The sequence below is a fragment of the Anas acuta genome, chromosome 3, assembly GCF_963932015.1.
Source record: "Anas acuta chromosome 3, bAnaAcu1.1, whole genome shotgun sequence".
In the NCBI taxonomy this organism is placed as follows: Eukaryota; Metazoa; Chordata; class Aves; order Anseriformes; family Anatidae; genus Anas; species Anas acuta.
The window spans coordinates 74598451-74617468 of NC_088981.1; the positions used below are offsets into that span (position 1 = coordinate 74598451).

Sequence of the window (19018 nt, forward strand, 5' to 3'; positions counted from 1 at the left end):
CCAAAAAGCAGACACAGGTAAACAATATCTTCTTATTCTGCTCAAAAGCAACAATAGTCTAGTATGATTTATGAAAGCATTTAATTACCTATAGTAATTTTTACTTAATTTTAGCACTGTAATATATATATATATATATATATATATATATATACACACAAACAAATAAGGAATATTCTCTTCCCTCCGCAGAATTACAAACAGAATTCTTTGCCAAGTTTCTACCAGTTATACCTCCTCAAATGCACTGATGGCAGTAATTATACAATTGTCACAATAGCAGAATCTGTATACAAAAGAATTATTGGTTTTGAAGGCATTGAGAGCTTTTTTACTTGCAACATTGTCTGAGAAAATGACTAGTTTGTATGTTCTTTTCCAAATAAAAGTGAAAAGCTAAAACAAATTTGAAAAGACAGCTGCAGATCAGAATTTTTTTTATCTTTGACAAGATTGGAAAAGTGTTGTTACAGTTTTTGCCAAAGGATGTCTTTACCTGTATATAGAACTGTAGTATAGTCTACCAACAGCAATTTAAATTCTGCTTAACACAGGAAAACCATTATCTCATGAGAAATATCACAACTTCATTAGAAGCCATATAACACCAAACACAGCTAGCTTTAAAAAAAAAAAAAAAAAAATTCAAGCTAAGGTATCTTTTTCCTATATTTAAAACACTTGTACATTTAAAGCAAGAACCCAAGCTTATGCTTTAGATGTACATTATTCCAGCCATGAAAGAAAATACTCCTGATTCAAAGTTTCACTAGCAGAATACGTAGCAACTTCTGTACCTTATCTGCTTATAAGGGGACTTTCATTCTCCAAATAATCTCTCCACGAGAATATTCATTATTCTATGTTCTGGTATAGTCTCCTTTCCACATTTTTTCTCTCACTTTCCTCACTTTTCAAAAGACATCAATCCTTTTTTGTCTTGAAAACATTGTCAATGCTCTGCCTTCATTATTCCAGTGCTTCCACTAACTATTTAAATATTGTCTTCCTTCCCTGTTTCCCCAGAGATGCAGTTACCCCTGAGATTTGCCTTGATTTAATTATGTGGTCTGAATGGCGGGAATTTCTTTTCCATTCCATAATGTATTTTTGGCCAAAAAACAGTAATTTTCTTTTCACTGGCCTCTCAAAGTACTGTGTTGTTGGTTTTTTTTTCTATATTTCCAACCTGTTTTTATTCCAGCCAACTTCACTCTTAATCCTTCCAATCCCTCCCAAAATTAAATCCCTTGTCATGTCTCCCCAAGTTCTTCCTTCCATTTCTCCCACAAAATTTGCTTAATTCATGGTTTTCAAATGAATCTTTATATAAATAAAGACCTTTTTTATATATTAACATTTCTAGTAAGCAACCATACACGGTGCTTTTGGAATTATATCTCTAAATAACAAATTGTCTTAACATACTTTTTGTCAATTTTGATAGCAGGAGCTCATACTCAGTTCCAGAATTACCAATTTTAGACATACTTAAAACATTGCAATATTGGTGCTGGATGGAAAATTAGATTACAGATTACAGAAAAAGATTACAGAAATTGTAAAAAGATCTAAACACTCATGAAAGAATTGTTCATTTAACTTCTTTCTATAACCTTTAGGGTGAAAGGAGAGGCTTGATAAAAACAGCTTATAATTTGATTTAAAGAAATTTAATGTTCATTGTTGAGTCTTGGGACATGATTAATTACAGAATGCATTTTATTTTCTTCCTCATTTTTATTTTCTTCTCCTATAAAAAATAGGAAAGTTTTTATAACAATGTTTTATTTTTTGAAAGAAAAATCTCTTTTCACCTGAAAAGGACTAGGTGCAGTATAAATAACATACATTGATGGAGTTATTTTTAGTATTGGAGCTTTGTAATGCCTTTAATAAATATTTACCATCTGCATTTTTAAGATGTTAAAATAATTAAACATACATTTAATTATTTGGATGAAACGAATTAATTAGGCTGGCTTATGTTAAGTGAAGAGCAAAAACCACCAGCAGATGTGGCGACTAGGAATTAATAGGAGTATTTTAATCAATGCATAATAAAGTAACAAATGATAGTATGCATGTATGTTTAATTGTACCCAAAACAGTACCCTGAAGTACCTTTAAATGAATTTATTTTTTTTCAAATCTTAGAGGTTTTATTTAGTATTTACTTGGTTTTCCAAACTAAATTATTCAGTATGATAGCAAACACAATATAAACAATATTAAAGTCACTAAAAGCTGTGCATTAGAAATGTACAATATTATTTTGTTTTAGGTATTTTTCTTGTCATTACTGCAAGTTATAACTCAATTAAGAAATATATATTAAAAAAAGGGGGGGGGGGGGCGTTGGAAGAAAAACAGCATCTGAGGAATTTCCAGTCTTTGGAACTCACTCACAAAGCTAAAGGAGATACACAAAGGCATGCATTTTCGCACACTTCAGGGTTACAGTAAGCTTTTTTTATGAGCTACATCCTTCGTACACCACTGTATCGCCACCTTTCCTTGGAAGACACCACTGGATTCTGATTCTGCAATATAAAGACTGTAAGTATTTGGTATTCTGCTATATCTTGCTTACTCATCTTACTTGAATGCAACACAGCTAACACTATGCAACACAGCTAACACTTGAAAGCACCTATCCAAATGTATTCAGATTCTTTACAGTCCTTATAGTAATGTAGAAGAATATGGTTCTAAAAATATCTGTTAGTTTTATCCTTTCAGTGGATCACAATGTGTTCATTTGGTAATATACTATACAAATATCACTACCTGATGCCCACAAGTTAGAAGCTTCAACTGAAAAAAAAAAAAAAAAAAAAAAAAAGCCATTTTACAAAAAAAAAAAAAACCTCTAAACAAGCATTTAAAACCAATTAATAAAATGGTTTTAATCAATTCCCCAACTCTTCATAGTTGTAGCACTGACACATCTTCTGATGTGTCTTTCCTCTGTGAAATGCATTGTAAAATACCTTTCCCCCACACATGGAACAATCAATCTGTATCTTTAAAAGGAAAAAAAAAAAAAATATATATATATATATATATAATGAAAGCAGCTACCATTAGAGTCACCAATAAAATTATCTCTGAAAGCCTTGGCTGACTTTCAGCTAGGCCTCAGTAAAACTAACATGCACTTTTACTGCTTGTTAAATGCCATTAAGACTAGATATTATTTTTATGTATTAGGGATGAAGATTAGGCTATCTAAAGCAAAATGAGGATTACCTGTTTTAAGATGCCTGCTGCCATTTCATGGCTGCAGTCAAAGATTACATGGAATTCCTTGCCTCTTTTCATCTCCTTTAGCAATGGCTTTGCATCTTTCGTGTCAGCTGGTAACTGACGGATTTTTAGTCTCAGGTTGTACCGTGACGGAGCCTTGATGAGCTCTTGTAATCGAATAAGGCCTTAAAGAAAATAGAGGAGTCAAAGGAAAAGAAAATTATCAAAACAAGAACCTGATTTTCTAGCAGGACAACTTACCACAAACATTTGAAATTTTCTGATTTTCTCTCCCTTCTCAGTATGCTGCCACTGATACACAGAAAAGTATTAAAAAAAAAAAAAAGTCTCTGTACTCTTAGTACTTTCTTATCACACATCTTTCTTCTGCCTTAATATTAACAGACAGTAAGCAGCCTCAGTTAGGATTACATTACAAAAGACAAATCTTCCTTCATGGAATTATGATATTCCTCTTCAAAGAATGTATATAATTATTTTACTTCAGTTAAAGTGATATCTCAGACTAAGAATTTGTAATCTGAGTAGGCAGTCTCCTAACTAATCTATTAGATTCACATACTAAATTGTGGATCACTTCAGCATTGTAGAACATTCTTGGATAATCTGTATGATAGTACTAACTGAATTTTTCTGTTTTGTTTATACAGGTAACAAAATACATACACAGCAGAAAAGACAATGACTAAATGACATATGTCATTGCATTCCTCTTCAATACTTCACAATCCTATTTTGAATTACTTAACTTTTACAATGGAAGTAGATGCAGAAACATTTTTCCAAAAATATTGCTGTTCATAGCAGCACAACAGCGCATGGTGTTGTGTACATATCATTGACTGGTCTGTGACCAACAGTGCATATTAAGTTGTTGAACTGTCTTAGAATGACAGGGTAAAGACTGTCTCCTACAAAGCAGCAGTTTATTTTAACACTAGCAAAACAGATGTATTGTGCTGTGCTAACTTCCTTCTTGCATTAGAGGATGCTATATATACTGGCAGTAACAAGGCTTACTGTTCACCGTTACATTTCCTGAACACATATAATAGACTGAACTGCCAAAATATTGCATCTCTGCTTAGGACTTAATTCACAGAAGGGCCATGGCCTAAATTAAGTGTTTGTAAAATTTGAAATAGCTCACTTCATCAAAAATATTAATTTCTCATTATTATTTACTTATCATAAGCACATTGCATAAAAATATAAATATAGTATTTTATCTCTACATATTCTCCCTGGTTATGACTGGATGTCAAAGTTGATGTCAAGACATCAACTGTCTTGATTTCAGGAAAATATGTAATGTAACTTGGAAGTATTAAAAGAAATTTTTATAACCTCTTCTATACAGAAGATTTACTTCTGTTTTGTATATAGTCTTTTTCCAACATATAGTGTTTGTTTAACAACATAACATTGAGAGGTTTTAACAACAAAATACTTCTGTGATATTTTGTTATGATACTTTTAGATTGTAAAAATCACAGCTTTAATCATTTCCAGCAGAATCAGACCAGTAGAGAATGATAAGATAATGAAGATAATGTCAGTCACCTCTGTTTAATCATCCCTCCTTTTTTTGACCCTGCAAAAGATCCACATTACTTCTCAATGCTGAAATTAACAGAAACAGAAATTATAGCTTACTATACAAAACCTTTCTAAACTAAGATTGCAGGTGTGGAGATACAGCAGAAGAATCCAGTAGATGTCTCAGGTTCAAAGGCAGAGTGAGGAAGGCTGTAGAACATTCTGAATCCATACAAAATTTTAAGCAGTCTATCCAAATGCGTTCTTGTTTGAGGGGTTTGTGATGGGGCAGAAAGAGCAGCTCCTAGTGCAACAAAGTACTAGCATAGCTCTGGGATAGATGGGTAGTAATTCCCTGAGGACAATTTTGCTGTGCAGTCAATTTAATATTTTTTTCTTCACTCACAAGTCTGTGTGATGGATACAATATCTCATATTCATCACATTTTTTGGTAACACTCCTAACACACACACACACACACATTGTTCAAACTGAGACAACTGTTACTGATAGCTAAATTATCTTTCAAATTTCCATCTTCTATGAAACACTTCTATATGATCTTCATTACTTCAAATATTGTGAAAAAATAAATCCAGTAAGACAGTATGTGCTGATTATCTTTCTTATAAAGTTATGATGTGAAATAACAATAGTGGTTTTTCTACAAAACAGTATGTCAAAATTTTAAGGTTAGAGCAAAATGTTTTCGCTCAAGAAGGGATAAAAAAATAATTCCATATGTTCCAGATTATTTTAATTGTTTGCTACAAAAAGCCAACTGGAAAATTTGTAACAAAAATAATTTTGACTCATATTGCGTTATATTTGGTATGTCTAATTTTAGATTTGTCTGGCTTTCCTTTATTTTGTTTGTCCTGCTTTGAAAATGAAATAAAATCCAACAACAAAAAAATCACAGAATTTTCTTATTGGCTATCTCTAGTAGAGATCCTGAGGGCAGAACAGATATGGAAACTGAAGTACTTTATCACGACTAGAACTGGTACATGCTTGCTAAGACAAAAAGAAGTAATAGCTAGAATGTATGTGACCTCTGAGAAAATGGCAGTTATGAGCCCACACGGTTGTGAAAATAGTACTTTTAGTAACTATAATTCAAATAAAAAAAACTTGCCATATTTACCTCAAACGTCATAATGGTATTACAGAAAATGAATTAATGTATTTAATGGAAGCTTATTTGGGTTTAATACTTGATTTCTAAATGACCTTGAATAAATACACTTAAAAGCCACCTTGAGGAGGTGTTTTTTTCTTTAGCTGAAAAGTTTATCCATCTATAACAAATTACCTTCATTTTATGATGACCTAGAACAACTGTTTGAAAGTAAAACTTTGACAAACAAAATCTAGCATATGCCACTGTCCTTATTAATACTAAAGACAATAACATGCCAACAAAAACACTTAGGATTGTCCCCAAGCCTTTCCCAGTTCCTTGAGACTAAGAAAAATAAAGAAACTGGATTGTTCCATTTTCTATACTGTTTTCCCTCAAAAAATAAGATCTATGGAATGTACAGAAAAAGTGAAAAATATCTGAAAATAAATATTAGTTGCCAAAATATGCTAAGAGTGATTGAAGATAGGAGATTCAGAAGTGCATCACTGCTTGAGTCTTAAATTGAAGCAGTGATTATAAAATATGCAGCTGTCCAAAATGAGGAAAACTTCAAACTGCATCTCAACCACACAGTTGTTGGATAACAGCATGATGAATTTTTTCCTCAGGATCTCTGCAATCTTAAATACATTTGTCTTTTTTTGTGTGTATGTGTGGTGTTTTTTGTTGTTGTTGTTGTTTGTTTTCCCCAAATGAATCAAATTTTACTTCATTCAGGAGGCCAGGAATAAATAAAGTATTGTAGACTACTCTTAAGTGCACTGTTATCAAAATCTGCAGCTGGAGTTGCTTACTGAAAGACAAACAGACACTTGTTATTATGATGGTTACGGCAACTATCTTAGAGAGGAAACACCTGGGCTTTAGTCCTTGTTCTCGTATTTCTATACTGAATCTCTTTTCAACAGCAAAGAAGTTGCTGTTGAAAAGTAGCTTTAAATAGTGTTTTTTTTTATGTAAAAAAAAAAAAAAAAAAAAAAAAAAAAAGGAGCTTTATTCCATGATGCAGTTATCTGGAATCAGAAAAACTCCAGAACAAAACTTATGTTTATGGAAACAACTATGAAATTGTATAAGTTACTGAAGTGATTCATTAAGTTTAAGTTTTCTATACAAGTAGCAAATGCAGTGTTTTTCATACACCAACATTTAAAAGGAAATCTGATTGTTCTTTCTTGACTGCAAACTGTTCCTTTGGAGTATTGTTTATTTAGAAGGGCAAAATGCCTAACTTGTATGTCTTACTTGTACTTGAAGGTGTTATTTTGCTCGAGTTGAAGACAGGAGAAACAGTTAAGATTGTCAAGAAAAGTTAAAATGGGAGAGAAAGAAGGGGAAAGGGTATCTAGTTTTCTCTGTTGTAAGCCCATAGGTTCCAAAATTTTAACAAACAAAAGTAGGACATTCTAAATTGACAGATCCCTTGATTTTCCCCATTTCTTGCACCAATGCAATTGCTACCTTTTAGAACTTTGGTCTTTTACTGTAAGGCCCAAGGTTTCTTACAGAATGGTAAGAATTTTTTTTACGGCTTACAGGAGCTTACAATATTCCTGTGAATTTAACATATACTGTATGGCTGACAGAGACTGCTGCAGGTGAGAGTCAACACTTCAAATAGTTTCTTCCAAACTACCTTTGTTGTATTTCAGAGCATTACCCATGATGAAGAGCCAAGAGCACACCACTTCGTGTTCTCCTCAAGACCCTAACTGGACAGTTCAAGAATAAAATAAGTCCTCCTTTTCATAGGTCTTGCCATGATCAGGCTTCCCCAGAGGAAGAAAAAAATCCCATCAAAATTTAAAACACATGACTACAGATTTACCAAAGAAATTAAATACACTCAAGGAGAGCATTCTAATGTATCTGCTTCGTAGATTACCCATGTATCTGAGAGAGAAGTGATGAGCAATAAACAAAGCACTACATTGGGAAAGCAGTACAGAAGTAGCAGAAACTACCAGATAAATGTGAACATCAGAATGGGGGGAAGAAAACCTGCAAATGCACACCTATGTACTTCACTTAGACCTCAGTGCTGGAGCAGAACAGGGGTGCATGAAAACAAATGAATTAAGTATTTATTTCTTCATAACTGTCAGGACACAAATTGAAACCATTAGACTTTCTCAAAGCATATTTTAAAGATAAAGGAAGTTTGGGACATAGTATTCTTGCTTACAGCTTTTAAGCATACTTAATTCTAGTAATAGTTACAGGTAACACATTCTACCATTCTTTGGACTTTGACATACATTTTTCATTGCAATTCTTGCCACCAGTAATATTTATTAAGTTCAGATTAATTAGGTCGGGCACAAAACATATTCCAGTCTACCAACTTTGGTAGTTCACTGGGCCATCTGCTACAAGGAGTATTTGTTCATCCTTCTCCACACTTTAATCAACAAATCCATGCTGGCACAAATTCAACAGCTCCAGCTTGTGAGGCTCCCTTGAGCATGTTGTCAAAAAGCAAAACCCTTGGGCAAGACAGGGCAGTGGCCTTCACTGCAGGCCCCCTGCACGCAGCACATGGTGGGACAGACACAGTGATAGTGACACTGTGCCATGACCGCTGCCACTCACTGCAAAGGAATGCCTCACAGAACAAAATCGACATCATGATGAACATACCCGTGTCTGGTGCTTTTATTTCTAGGTAAGAACTCTGATGGGTGAAGTGCTGAGAAGCAGCATGTCCTCACTCAAGCAGTGCTGGGAAATGAGACTAGCTAAACATTTTGCAGGTGTGGCTCTGACTTCAAAAGCAGGCTCTTGCGAATATAATTCAATGGCTGTAAGTTTCCTTCTATATTGCATCTAGTATATAAAGCTTAGAAGGAAAACAGGCAAGGTCTATTTTTTTTTTTTCCTGGAAAAGCTGCCCTGAATTCCCTCAGTGAAAATGGCAGAATTAATAAGAAAAACAAAAACATGCATTCTCTTTACCTTTTCTTCTCCATTATGCTTGGGTGAAGGGACCGGAGTTGAAATATGTTGGATATTACTGTTCATACAAGGTACAAATTACAGCAGGGCCCAGTGTGGCCCACCATGGGCCAGTGGTGGTCACAACCAGCTCCAGCAGAGAAATCCCACCAGGTGTCAAAAAAGGCAGCATGGCTCAAAGGGATCAGAGAAACAAAATAGCAGCCATTCAGGGCTGGAGACCCACTCCTACAGAGAGACAGTTCTGTGTCATAGGGCAGCCCAGCTGAGGGGAAGGAAGACCATGGCCTTGGGCATGCTGTGCCAGAACATCCCTGAGGGACTGTGGCCCAGGATGACAGAAAAAGACATTATACACAAAGCAGCAGGAAACTGTTCCACAAAACAACCCTCCCAGGTTAAACATTGATGGACTTTGTGTAAGTAGTGGTGAAAATTCACAATTTTCTTTTGGCCTAAGGAGTGGAAATATAGGTATTACACATAATTGCATCCTTTATTTCTGTAGCAAAATCCTTGTTTAAAAGTTTGTTTTTAATAGCAATTAAGTGAAACCCCTGACTTTAAATTGCTTTGCCTGCAGTGCTTTCTAACCATTCTGAAATTCATGTTTTCCCCTTCTTTTCTAGGTTAGATATTAAGCAGAGGGAAATTATTCATTACTAAAGGAAAGCAGAAGTACTGAAAAGATACTGGGTTCTTCACAGAGAGGGTGGTTGCACACTGGAACAGGCTCCCCAGGGAAGTGGTCACTGCACCGAGCCTGTCTGAATTTAAGAAGAGATTGGACTGTGCACTTAGTCACATGGTCTGAACTTTTGGGTAGACCTGTGCGGTGTCAAGAGTTGGACTTGATGATCCTTAAGGGTCCCTTCCAACTCAGGATATTCTATGATTCTATGATAACATAAAAGAACAAGGTCCTGCATGTGAAAAACAACACCTGGATCAAAATGTTGACTAACTCCTGACTGTCACTTATCTTCTCCTTTTCCCCTCTGCACCCAGAAATCCAGAAAAATGTTAGAACTGGTGCTATCGATAATATCAAAATAATACATGCTTCAGAAATAAATGGGCAACCTATATATGATACGAATAAATTCTGCCACTGTCCTTATAGTAATACTCTGTGTTTCCAGCTCAATTTTCAAGAGCTATAATACATCATACATTTACAAATTTCTTCAGTAGAGTTAATGTCTTTCAGTAACAACTGGAGCTCTAGTTTATTTAGTCTATTTAGCATATAGTCCTGAATACATCAGGCAATGCCAGACAAATTCTTTGTCTGCTTTCTTTTTCAGATGTTGCCAAAATTTCTTCTGCATTTTCCACAATTTTTGTATTACTTTTTTTTTCCCCTCATGACGATATGGTTCTTTTGGATGATTAAGACTCCTGAGATGACTACTTCTTCCTACAGTGTTCAGTCATCTCTGGGATTCCACTTTTACTCTCTGAGTATGGCTAGGAACCAAAGTAGTCCTAGGTCAAACAAGAGTGGAGTATTATACATTAGCTGTAACTTTTTGAGCTACCGTTAATCCAAAACTATTCTTCAGTTCTGTTGTCCATTAAATGAAATAGACAATTTGGTTATTCAGGATAAAAGTAGTGAGCTATCACACACTGAAAAAAAAAAAAGGTTTCTGGATAAGCAACAGAAAGTTTCAAAAGGGCAGGTATGCAGGTTGTGTAGCTAATCAGAAAAGGAAGTACCAGTGCCTCCAAAGAATGGAGAAACATCACATGAGAACTACACGGATAGTGAAACTAAGGACAAAACAAATCCTTAGTTTCACCATATTAGGAACTATCTGTCTAGTTTAGCCTGAAATACTTTCAATACAGTTGATTTATAATATAAAATAAAATATAGCCCTCAGATGAAATGCAACCTCTTATTTTATTAGTATTACAGAAATCCAGTGTAAATAATAAATAATAATAATAATAGCGTGGACAGGCTCCTAAACAAATCTAGTTTTCAACAGTACAAAAATAGTTGCTGTATTTTGGGAATGTACTTCCTGCAGTTTCTTTCACCAGGGACACCTTTTTCCTCTCCCTTTAAACTCTCAATCCGTTCTTTAAGCAGCCACTGTGATAGAGTCTTACCTCTGAATGGCTGGGAAGAATGCGGTGTGAGTAACTCTTTTCAGAAGCTGCCATCAATTCATCTTTAAGGAGAATCCTGAAGGAGCAGTTTGTGAGCTCTCCAGCTGGCATCTTCCTCCAAAGAGATCAATCACATTACCTCCTAGACATGTTCAACTTCAACCAGTCCAGGAAGCAAGAGCCCCAAGTTTGTTTTAAAACCTGTGTCTCCAGCTCAGCAGTCTTGCAAGCCATTGCTATGCCACCTGGCCTGCTCATCAAACTATTTATCATTTCCGTTAATGCTGCCTTTGTGCTGTACAGGAAGAATGCAAGCAAATGGGCTTTGCAGTAGGCTGAACAGATGAACCTTTTTCTGTACAAAAGAACAGTAATGCTCTTTTAAAGGCTACTCCTATCTTCAGATCTCTATCTCTATTTTAAGCAAGTTGTTTCCTCTCACACCTCTCTGTACCCTTCTTCTCTCCAGAAGCCCTTCTGCCAATTTTTCTGATTATGTCTCAGAAAAATATCGTTGTGTGTTGGATGTTGAAAGGAGTATGGATAGGAGGGAGGAGAATGCCAATTTCTTGGCCATTGGTAACATGCTTCAAACCCACCAGAACAGTTCATGGCTATAAAGTGATTCACTGATATTGAACATCTTAAAAATATTACCCATGAACTCTCTAGATTAGTTATGTCTTCAAGCTCTATAAAAAATAAAATAAAATAAAATAAAATCTCTAGTGAAAGGGCTTAGGAAAAAAAATTGCACCTGTTAGCAGGACTACATGAACAGTGGACTGCTCTATGTTCTTTGGATATATCAACACAATACAAAAAACAAACAAAAAAAACAAACAAAAAAAATTAAAAACAATACAGAGAAAATACAAATGAAGGGAAAGGACAGTTTGATTTATTTATATTATACAGTTTCATTTATTCATATTTAGCCTTTTTACTACATTAAGATCACTTTACCCAGTTCTAGAAGAGTAAAACAACCTTATATTTGTCATCAGTTATATTTAAATCTACTTAAATACTGTATCAAAATGGTGTAAAGTGTCCTTAATGGAGAATAAGCTTTAAGGAAAAACATCTAGAGATACATAATCCAGAAAAATTTATCTCCACACTGTAAGAGTGATTAATACAGGTCCTTATTAACAGCTTTAGAGTTGAACATTTTAGAATGATTTTTCAGTCTTACGGTTGAGAATTAGATAACAATCAGAATATTATGCATGTGTGTTATATGTATTTATGTATTTTTTTTATTAATTTTGATTCCTAACAGAAAACAAAAAAAAAAAGATAGGACTATATCAGAAAAAAAAAAAAAAAAAAAAAAAAAGTATCTGTAATTGATTTCAATAGCAGTTTTGCCAAAGTAAATAATATTTAATAAACCCTTTCTCAGGGAGTATGGCTGTTCTGTTTAGATTAACTTCAAATGAAAATTTAGAAATTAGATTTATTAAGGTAAGCCAAGATGCACTAGTAATCCATGATAATATTCGTATGTGCCAGAATGAACTCTGGAGGTCTCTTATGGATGAAAACAACATTTTCTTCTGGGAGAAAAATTTTAGATGTACTCGGCTCTGTAGTGCTGAGCTCCCTGTATTTACCTTCGTATCAAAGCCCCCAAATGATCTACCAGCACCAAGTCTTCTTCAGAGTTGCAGGAGAACTCCTGTGTGTAAATCTAACTACACTTAGACTATGTCAACATCTTTTCTCGTATGTTGATGAATTCATTCCAAGCTTCACTCTCCCCATATATGGTCTTTCAGTTATACAAACACACTTAAAGAAGGTACAGTTCAGCAGTTTATTAATAACTTGGTTTTGTTTTCTGTTTTTGTTTTCTTTTGGAGGGGAGGTGTTTCATAGGAAATCACAGAATCATGGAATATCCCAAGTTGGAAGGGACCCACAATCATCATCAAGTCCCACACCTGGCTTCACCCAGGTCCCCCCTCAAAATCAAGCCATTACTTTTGAGCATATTGCTAGAGAAGTTTTAATAACACTGAAAAACTTTTTCTTTTTTTTTTTTTTTTGTCACCCAGTAAGACAGGACAAATAAAAGATGTGCTACTTTCAAATGAAAACATTTTTCAAAATTTTCTCTTGGTTAAAAATCACTTAAGAAAACCAGGGATCTAGATTTAACTCCAGCAGTCAGAGTTCCACTGTACTACTTCACAGATCAGTTTTTCTGTCTTGGATCTTACCATCTGCATGTTAAATCCATTTTACTTTATTGTTGTTTCAGCATAACCAGATGCAACTGAAGTACAATACAATAATCAGATTTATTGTTTTCCTGAAATGTGCACTTCAGAGCATGTGTATGCATACATATATTTTATAGTTAGTTTCAAAGAGCTGATTCCAATTCAGAACCTTTCCAGTAACAATTCACTTCTAATGACTTTTCAGCACCCTGGTGAAAAAACCTTATACACCATCACACACACTTCCACAGGAGGGAATTAATACAGGAGGTCTTAAGTTCATGGAAAGGTCACTGAAAGAAGATGAAGAAAATGATTTTTTTTTTCTTACCCCCACAGTATCAGCTTCAGCATACAGCAACTAAAAACAAACAGAGGACTGTCCATTCTTTCCCTCACCTCTACACTTAGTGTGTGAAAATAAAAGCAAAAAATTATATCATTGAAGAAAATGTTGAAAATAAAGAAAACATTGACTTTTATTTTAGATTTGCCATGTTTTTTCTAGTGTTGCTATCCAGCAACGTATATGACATTTCTTTACATATGTATTATGATATAACTGATTTGAAATACCACTGTAACTCAGTTTTGCAGTTGTGAAATGAACACATTCTGAAAGCTTTATTTTCAATGTGATGATAATGACAGCAATGACAATTAACAGTACTAGGTAATTCAAAAGAATTCTTATAAGATGGGGAAGTGGCTGACATGTATGAGTAGTGCAGTTGAGGATGAAGAGCAAGAGAGATCTACTACAGTCAAAGGACAAAACAACTTGTATCAAAGCTGTCAGAATCAGTGTAAAATGAAGCAGCAATTTCTAGCCATAACATAGAAATATCACTAATGTATCAAACTATAACAAAATAAATAAGAAATATAATTACTAGAAATTGCGATAGAATTGGTTTGAAAAGAAGCACAAATGAACACTCTAAACTGGAACAATGCTAGGTAAGCACATTTATTCTTGGAAACAAAAGCAGCTTTTTTTTTTTTTTTACTACAAAAGTTGATAAAAGTGCAAGAGAGAAAAACACTCTAGGAATGAAGCTAAAATGGATTATTTGATCTGAGACTGATGTAGAGCAATTCACAAAGGGCTTGACTTCTCAAGCGCATTTCACAGTGTTCCTCCAGCCAGAGACAAAATATGTAATAGTGTTATAGAGGTGGAAACATAGTTAAATTAGGGTAAATCTGAGATGTTTATAATTATGCCACATACAAAATGTGAGATTATGTCTCCATTTTCCCGTTTTCATTTTTCAGTTAAATTGATTTGCCTTTCACATATTTTCTCTATTTGAAAATACTGAATAAGTATTTTCTGAAAATACTGAATAAGTATACCAGCATTCAAGAAAGCAAGCAACAATAATTTTGATCATAAATTCCCTAGCCAGTTTTATATTATTTAAATTCTTAAGTTTATTCAAACCCACAAATATCATTTAGAGTGTGTTCATTGACAGTCCAGTTTCTGGAAATATGGCCTCCACTTGTGTTCCTTAGGTTTGTAGAAAAATTCTATAATGTACTTTATTTTTATATTAAGACAAATGTTGTATCTTGTTCCTGTAAGTCCAAATTCAATTCAATTCCTGGCCAAAGAAGGGGGAGTCTTTGGTACATGTTTTCCTGAAAGATGAGCTGGACTCTTGTATTATGTTTAACATGATGACAGTTAATTTTCTTTTCAAAGACTTAATTTAAATATCTGTAGAATTATTCTCAAAGTACAGGTCCATTTACCAAAAAGAGTAAGAGAATTTAACTTATTTCTCTTCAGACAATAGCTAGAGCAATTCTTAACTTCCAAAGTGTAAGAAGAATTTGAAAGTGAAATATTAACTTCACAGAATCCCCCTTACCTCTGATACTTTTATGTAGCACCAGAAAAGATATTTTTGATCTTTACTGAACCAATGGTACAGGAACTTTCTTTAAAAAAAGGAATGCAACATACTAAGTAATCAGCTAAATCCAAATGCCACAATTAGGTTTAGCACAGACTCACTAATTATATTTTCACATGAAATTACTGTGCACAGTACTTGAAACACTCTGTACTGAAAAGATACTATGCAATATGTAATCAATCTGAAAAATATTTCCTTATTCTCTAAAAACAGATCAAAATTATTAGCAATATTAATTATTACAGCCCTACCAAATCTGAGTTTATTAGGGAAGGACTAAAAAGCCCTTGTTCTCAATAAGAAGTTTCCATTAAATTGGGGGTGTCTTTATGTAAATGGAGTCCATGTCTGACTCAGTGGCTCAGCAGATGTGGAGCAGTGTCATTCCAGCTGATATGAATGAGAAGCAAGTTCCCCATCTCTCTCTCTTTTAGATATTCATCCAGTTCACTCCATTAAAAACATATTAAAAAATAAATAAAATAAAATAAAATAAAATAAAAACAGAATAACTGGTTATTAATTTATAATGTACAAATTGAAATGCACAAAAATACTTACATTAAACATGCTGTGCTAAGCTATCCTGTCCAACTCTGAATCTTTGATAAGACTTACATACAAGCTTTCCAGACAGGATACCCACCTAGACATTCAAGTACAACCAGTACTTCAAATTCTACATGTACTTCAAAGAGCTAGAATAAATGTTATATAAAACTGCACAAAACAAAAGACAATATACACAAAAATCGACATAGGTATAGTTTTTACCTTACAGACAGCTAATATAAGTCCAATTTGAGGAATCACTATCAATACAGTTACTCAGTAGTAATTTATATCATAGTATATCTGCACATTCAGTAGAGAATGTGCAGTCAGCATCAGCTTCACTCAAGTCAGAAGAATCATCAGAGTAGCAGTGGAAATTGTCCTAGTAGTGACCTTAGGTGGTAACAATTGCTTGTCTTTTTCTTTATGTCTACCAAAGGCAGTATAAAAATGTTTCCATTCAGGGGAAGAAGAAAAAAAAAAAAATCTACACACACACACACACAAAAAAAAACACTTTTAAGATGGCGATTCCATAGCCTTTCAAGGGTATCTGTTCTTTCATTTCAACCTAAATGTAAATGTTTCTAGCTAAATAATTTAAATGTCCCATTAACTATGCCATGTAACACAGGATAGGTTTTTCTGTTTGTTTTTTCTTTGCAAGATCTTTCATCCACTTCCCCTACACTAAACCTATGCCCATACACATGAGAGGTTTTTGTAATATTTTTCATAGTGAAGCAATGCTCAGGTATGAGAAACAATGGTTTATTATTGTGGAAGTACAAATAAAAAGATATACTGAATGCAACTGAAGAAAGTGAATGCCTTTATAACTAGAATTTCTGCCAACAGTTGGAGTCCAAAGCAAAAAAAGATTCAGGTCAGTTGATAGCTTCTTAAATACTACTGAAAGTCAATAAAACAAATGAACAGTTGCCAAGAGACCTTTATTGTCTCATTATTGTATTCATCATATACGTGTTCATGAATGTTCAACACAGCATTCTCAACACATTTCATTCCTTCTTTCTCATTCTGCTAAGGACAGACCTTACTTATGCAGATTTGTTTATAAAAGAAAACAGCTTTTCACATGAATTTAGGGGTTGCTCAGTTGATTTACAGAGAAACAGAGATTTGAACAGCCTTTTCAGGCCACCTCATCTTCTGTCCTTCTTCATTTATATGACTGTTCTCTAAAGTTTCTTAAACACTTCTCATCTTTAGAGTGCATTATGTATATAATACATGGACAGAAATTTTCTTCCTGAGCTAAGATTTACTTTGAATCAGTAATTTTTTTACTTTCTTTTTCTTTTTCAAGGACAGAATTTTGTCCTTGATCTTTCAGCAATGTTACTCACCTATGATCACCATACACTCATTTTCCCTAAGATATGTAATTTCTATTAGTATAAACTTACAATAATTTCAAAGAAGAAAAGAAAAAAAATCAAAATATCCGAAAACAAGATACATGAAATATAGAAATAAAAAAATTGCATTTTAATACTGGTCTCAATAAGAAAATTCTAGTTTTATTTATAAAATATCAACAAAATGGCATCTTTTTCTTTCATTTGAATTAAATCACTTGTTTCAATACTGAAGACCAAGAGAAAACATTTTTATTTCTGAAGTGATTTTTTTCTGGCTTTTGCTTAGGCTTCTGTTCATAGATGCAACAGATTTTTAGTGTTTATACTCATTCACCCAAGACCAAAACAAATGTTAATTAAGAAAAAAAATCAGAACCCTGTTTACATCAACGTAATCTGTATAAATCATTAGTTGCCAATACAAGTTCCAGCATAATTTAAAAGGTCCAGAATCTAACCATTCACGTATACTTTGCTCTGGAGTTCTCTGGGATTCACAAACTTATTTGGAATTTGTCTACTCTGTTATGTTTATCATAGAAATTGGAACATGTACTTGAAATTTTAATATTTTGAAGAAGATAAATTACTGCTTTGAGACCAATTTAAACCATTATGACACGCAGATGATGAATATACTGTCATTTTCCCCCTTTTCTTTCCTAAAGACAATTGACTGTAGCAAATCTGTAAACTGAAATGATTTAATTAGCATCCAGTGACAGTTTAGTGGTATTTAATTAACAAAGAGTCTATAAGTTATTTTAAGAAAATAACAAAAATAAATAAATAAAATATAAAAATAGCCAACCTCTGGTTACATCCTGCCAGTTCTTTTATGGTAAATTCTAGTTAAAAGGAACGTACTTTGCAGTTTAGATGGATCACAGGAAACAATACTTATCTTTAGACTAGCAAGAAAAATGTTCATGAGCCTGATTCCAATTTTTAGTCTGTACAACAGATGGACTACATGAAAAAAGTCTCATGAGAGTTAAGATGAAGGGAGAAACAAATCATAGAAGGAAGCAGAACATAGCTATTATTTGAAGCAAAAAAAGTCAGTACAGTAGTGTTCAAACACAAATCCACAGAAAAAGAAGACAACCTTTTTCTTCCCTGAAAAAACAGGCTCATCTACCAACTGCCACAATGTTCACGACCTAAGATAGCACCAAGACAGAAATCTTCATTATATTAATGCCTTTGCATATTCTGTGATCATTTTTATTTTCATTACCTTATCCCAATTGTAACACTACTGAGACAAGATAGAATTAACCTTTCTAGCTTATTCATCTGTTTCATCCTATTTGTAGAGGCTCGACTCTTTCTCATTATGCTGTATTCAGCCAGATCTTTGCTCACTCTAGGGTTACTGATCATATCTGTTTAAAAGCATCTCTGTCCCCATTTCAGCGGGACACCACTTCCAGTTTCTCCTGTGCTTTCCAGCTTACCTCTCCTGCTCCTGCTTCAGGAGCCTGTAATGAGGCGTGGTTGATCAGCACAAGACAACCCAATATTCTGACCATACTGGACTCCACACATTAACTTTCTCTGGTTTATCCATTTCTGCATAATAAAGCTGGGAAGAGTTGAAAGAAGCACCTAGTTCATACCCCTAGGGTCCAATCTATGCATTAAAAGCGACTTGTTTATGACTTTTCTTAAATTAGTAGCAAGATACACAGTGATTCCTCCACAGAGAATACAGGGAGAGTACTTTGACTAGGGAAAAAAACAAACCAGTAATAAATGTTCTTTGTAGTAATCACTTAGATGGGTGGATGTTCACTGTTGTAAAGGGAGCCTGGGATTCCAAATTTCTCTTTTATTTCAAACTGGGCTCTAACCACGGATTGTCATGCTCTATACTATCTTCA

The 19018-nt window shown here is 33.9% G+C and overlaps 1 protein-coding gene across 6 annotated transcripts in view; it reads right to left on the reverse strand.

The window, feature by feature from the left end:
- Nucleotides 1–19018, reverse strand: part of GRIK2 (glutamate ionotropic receptor kainate type subunit 2) — a 400442-nt gene that overhangs the window by 240506 nt on the left and 140918 nt on the right. For 5 of the 6 annotated variants that reach the window (XM_068677832.1, XM_068677833.1, XM_068677831.1 and 2 more), the window contains exon 5: nt 3253–3434. The exons of the other annotated variant lie outside the window; for it this stretch is intronic. In XM_068677832.1, coding sequence (XP_068533933.1) covers nt 3253–3434 — 182 coding nt within the window. The remainder of the gene's footprint in view (nt 1–3252; nt 3435–19018) is intronic. 6 annotated transcript variants of the gene reach the window in all.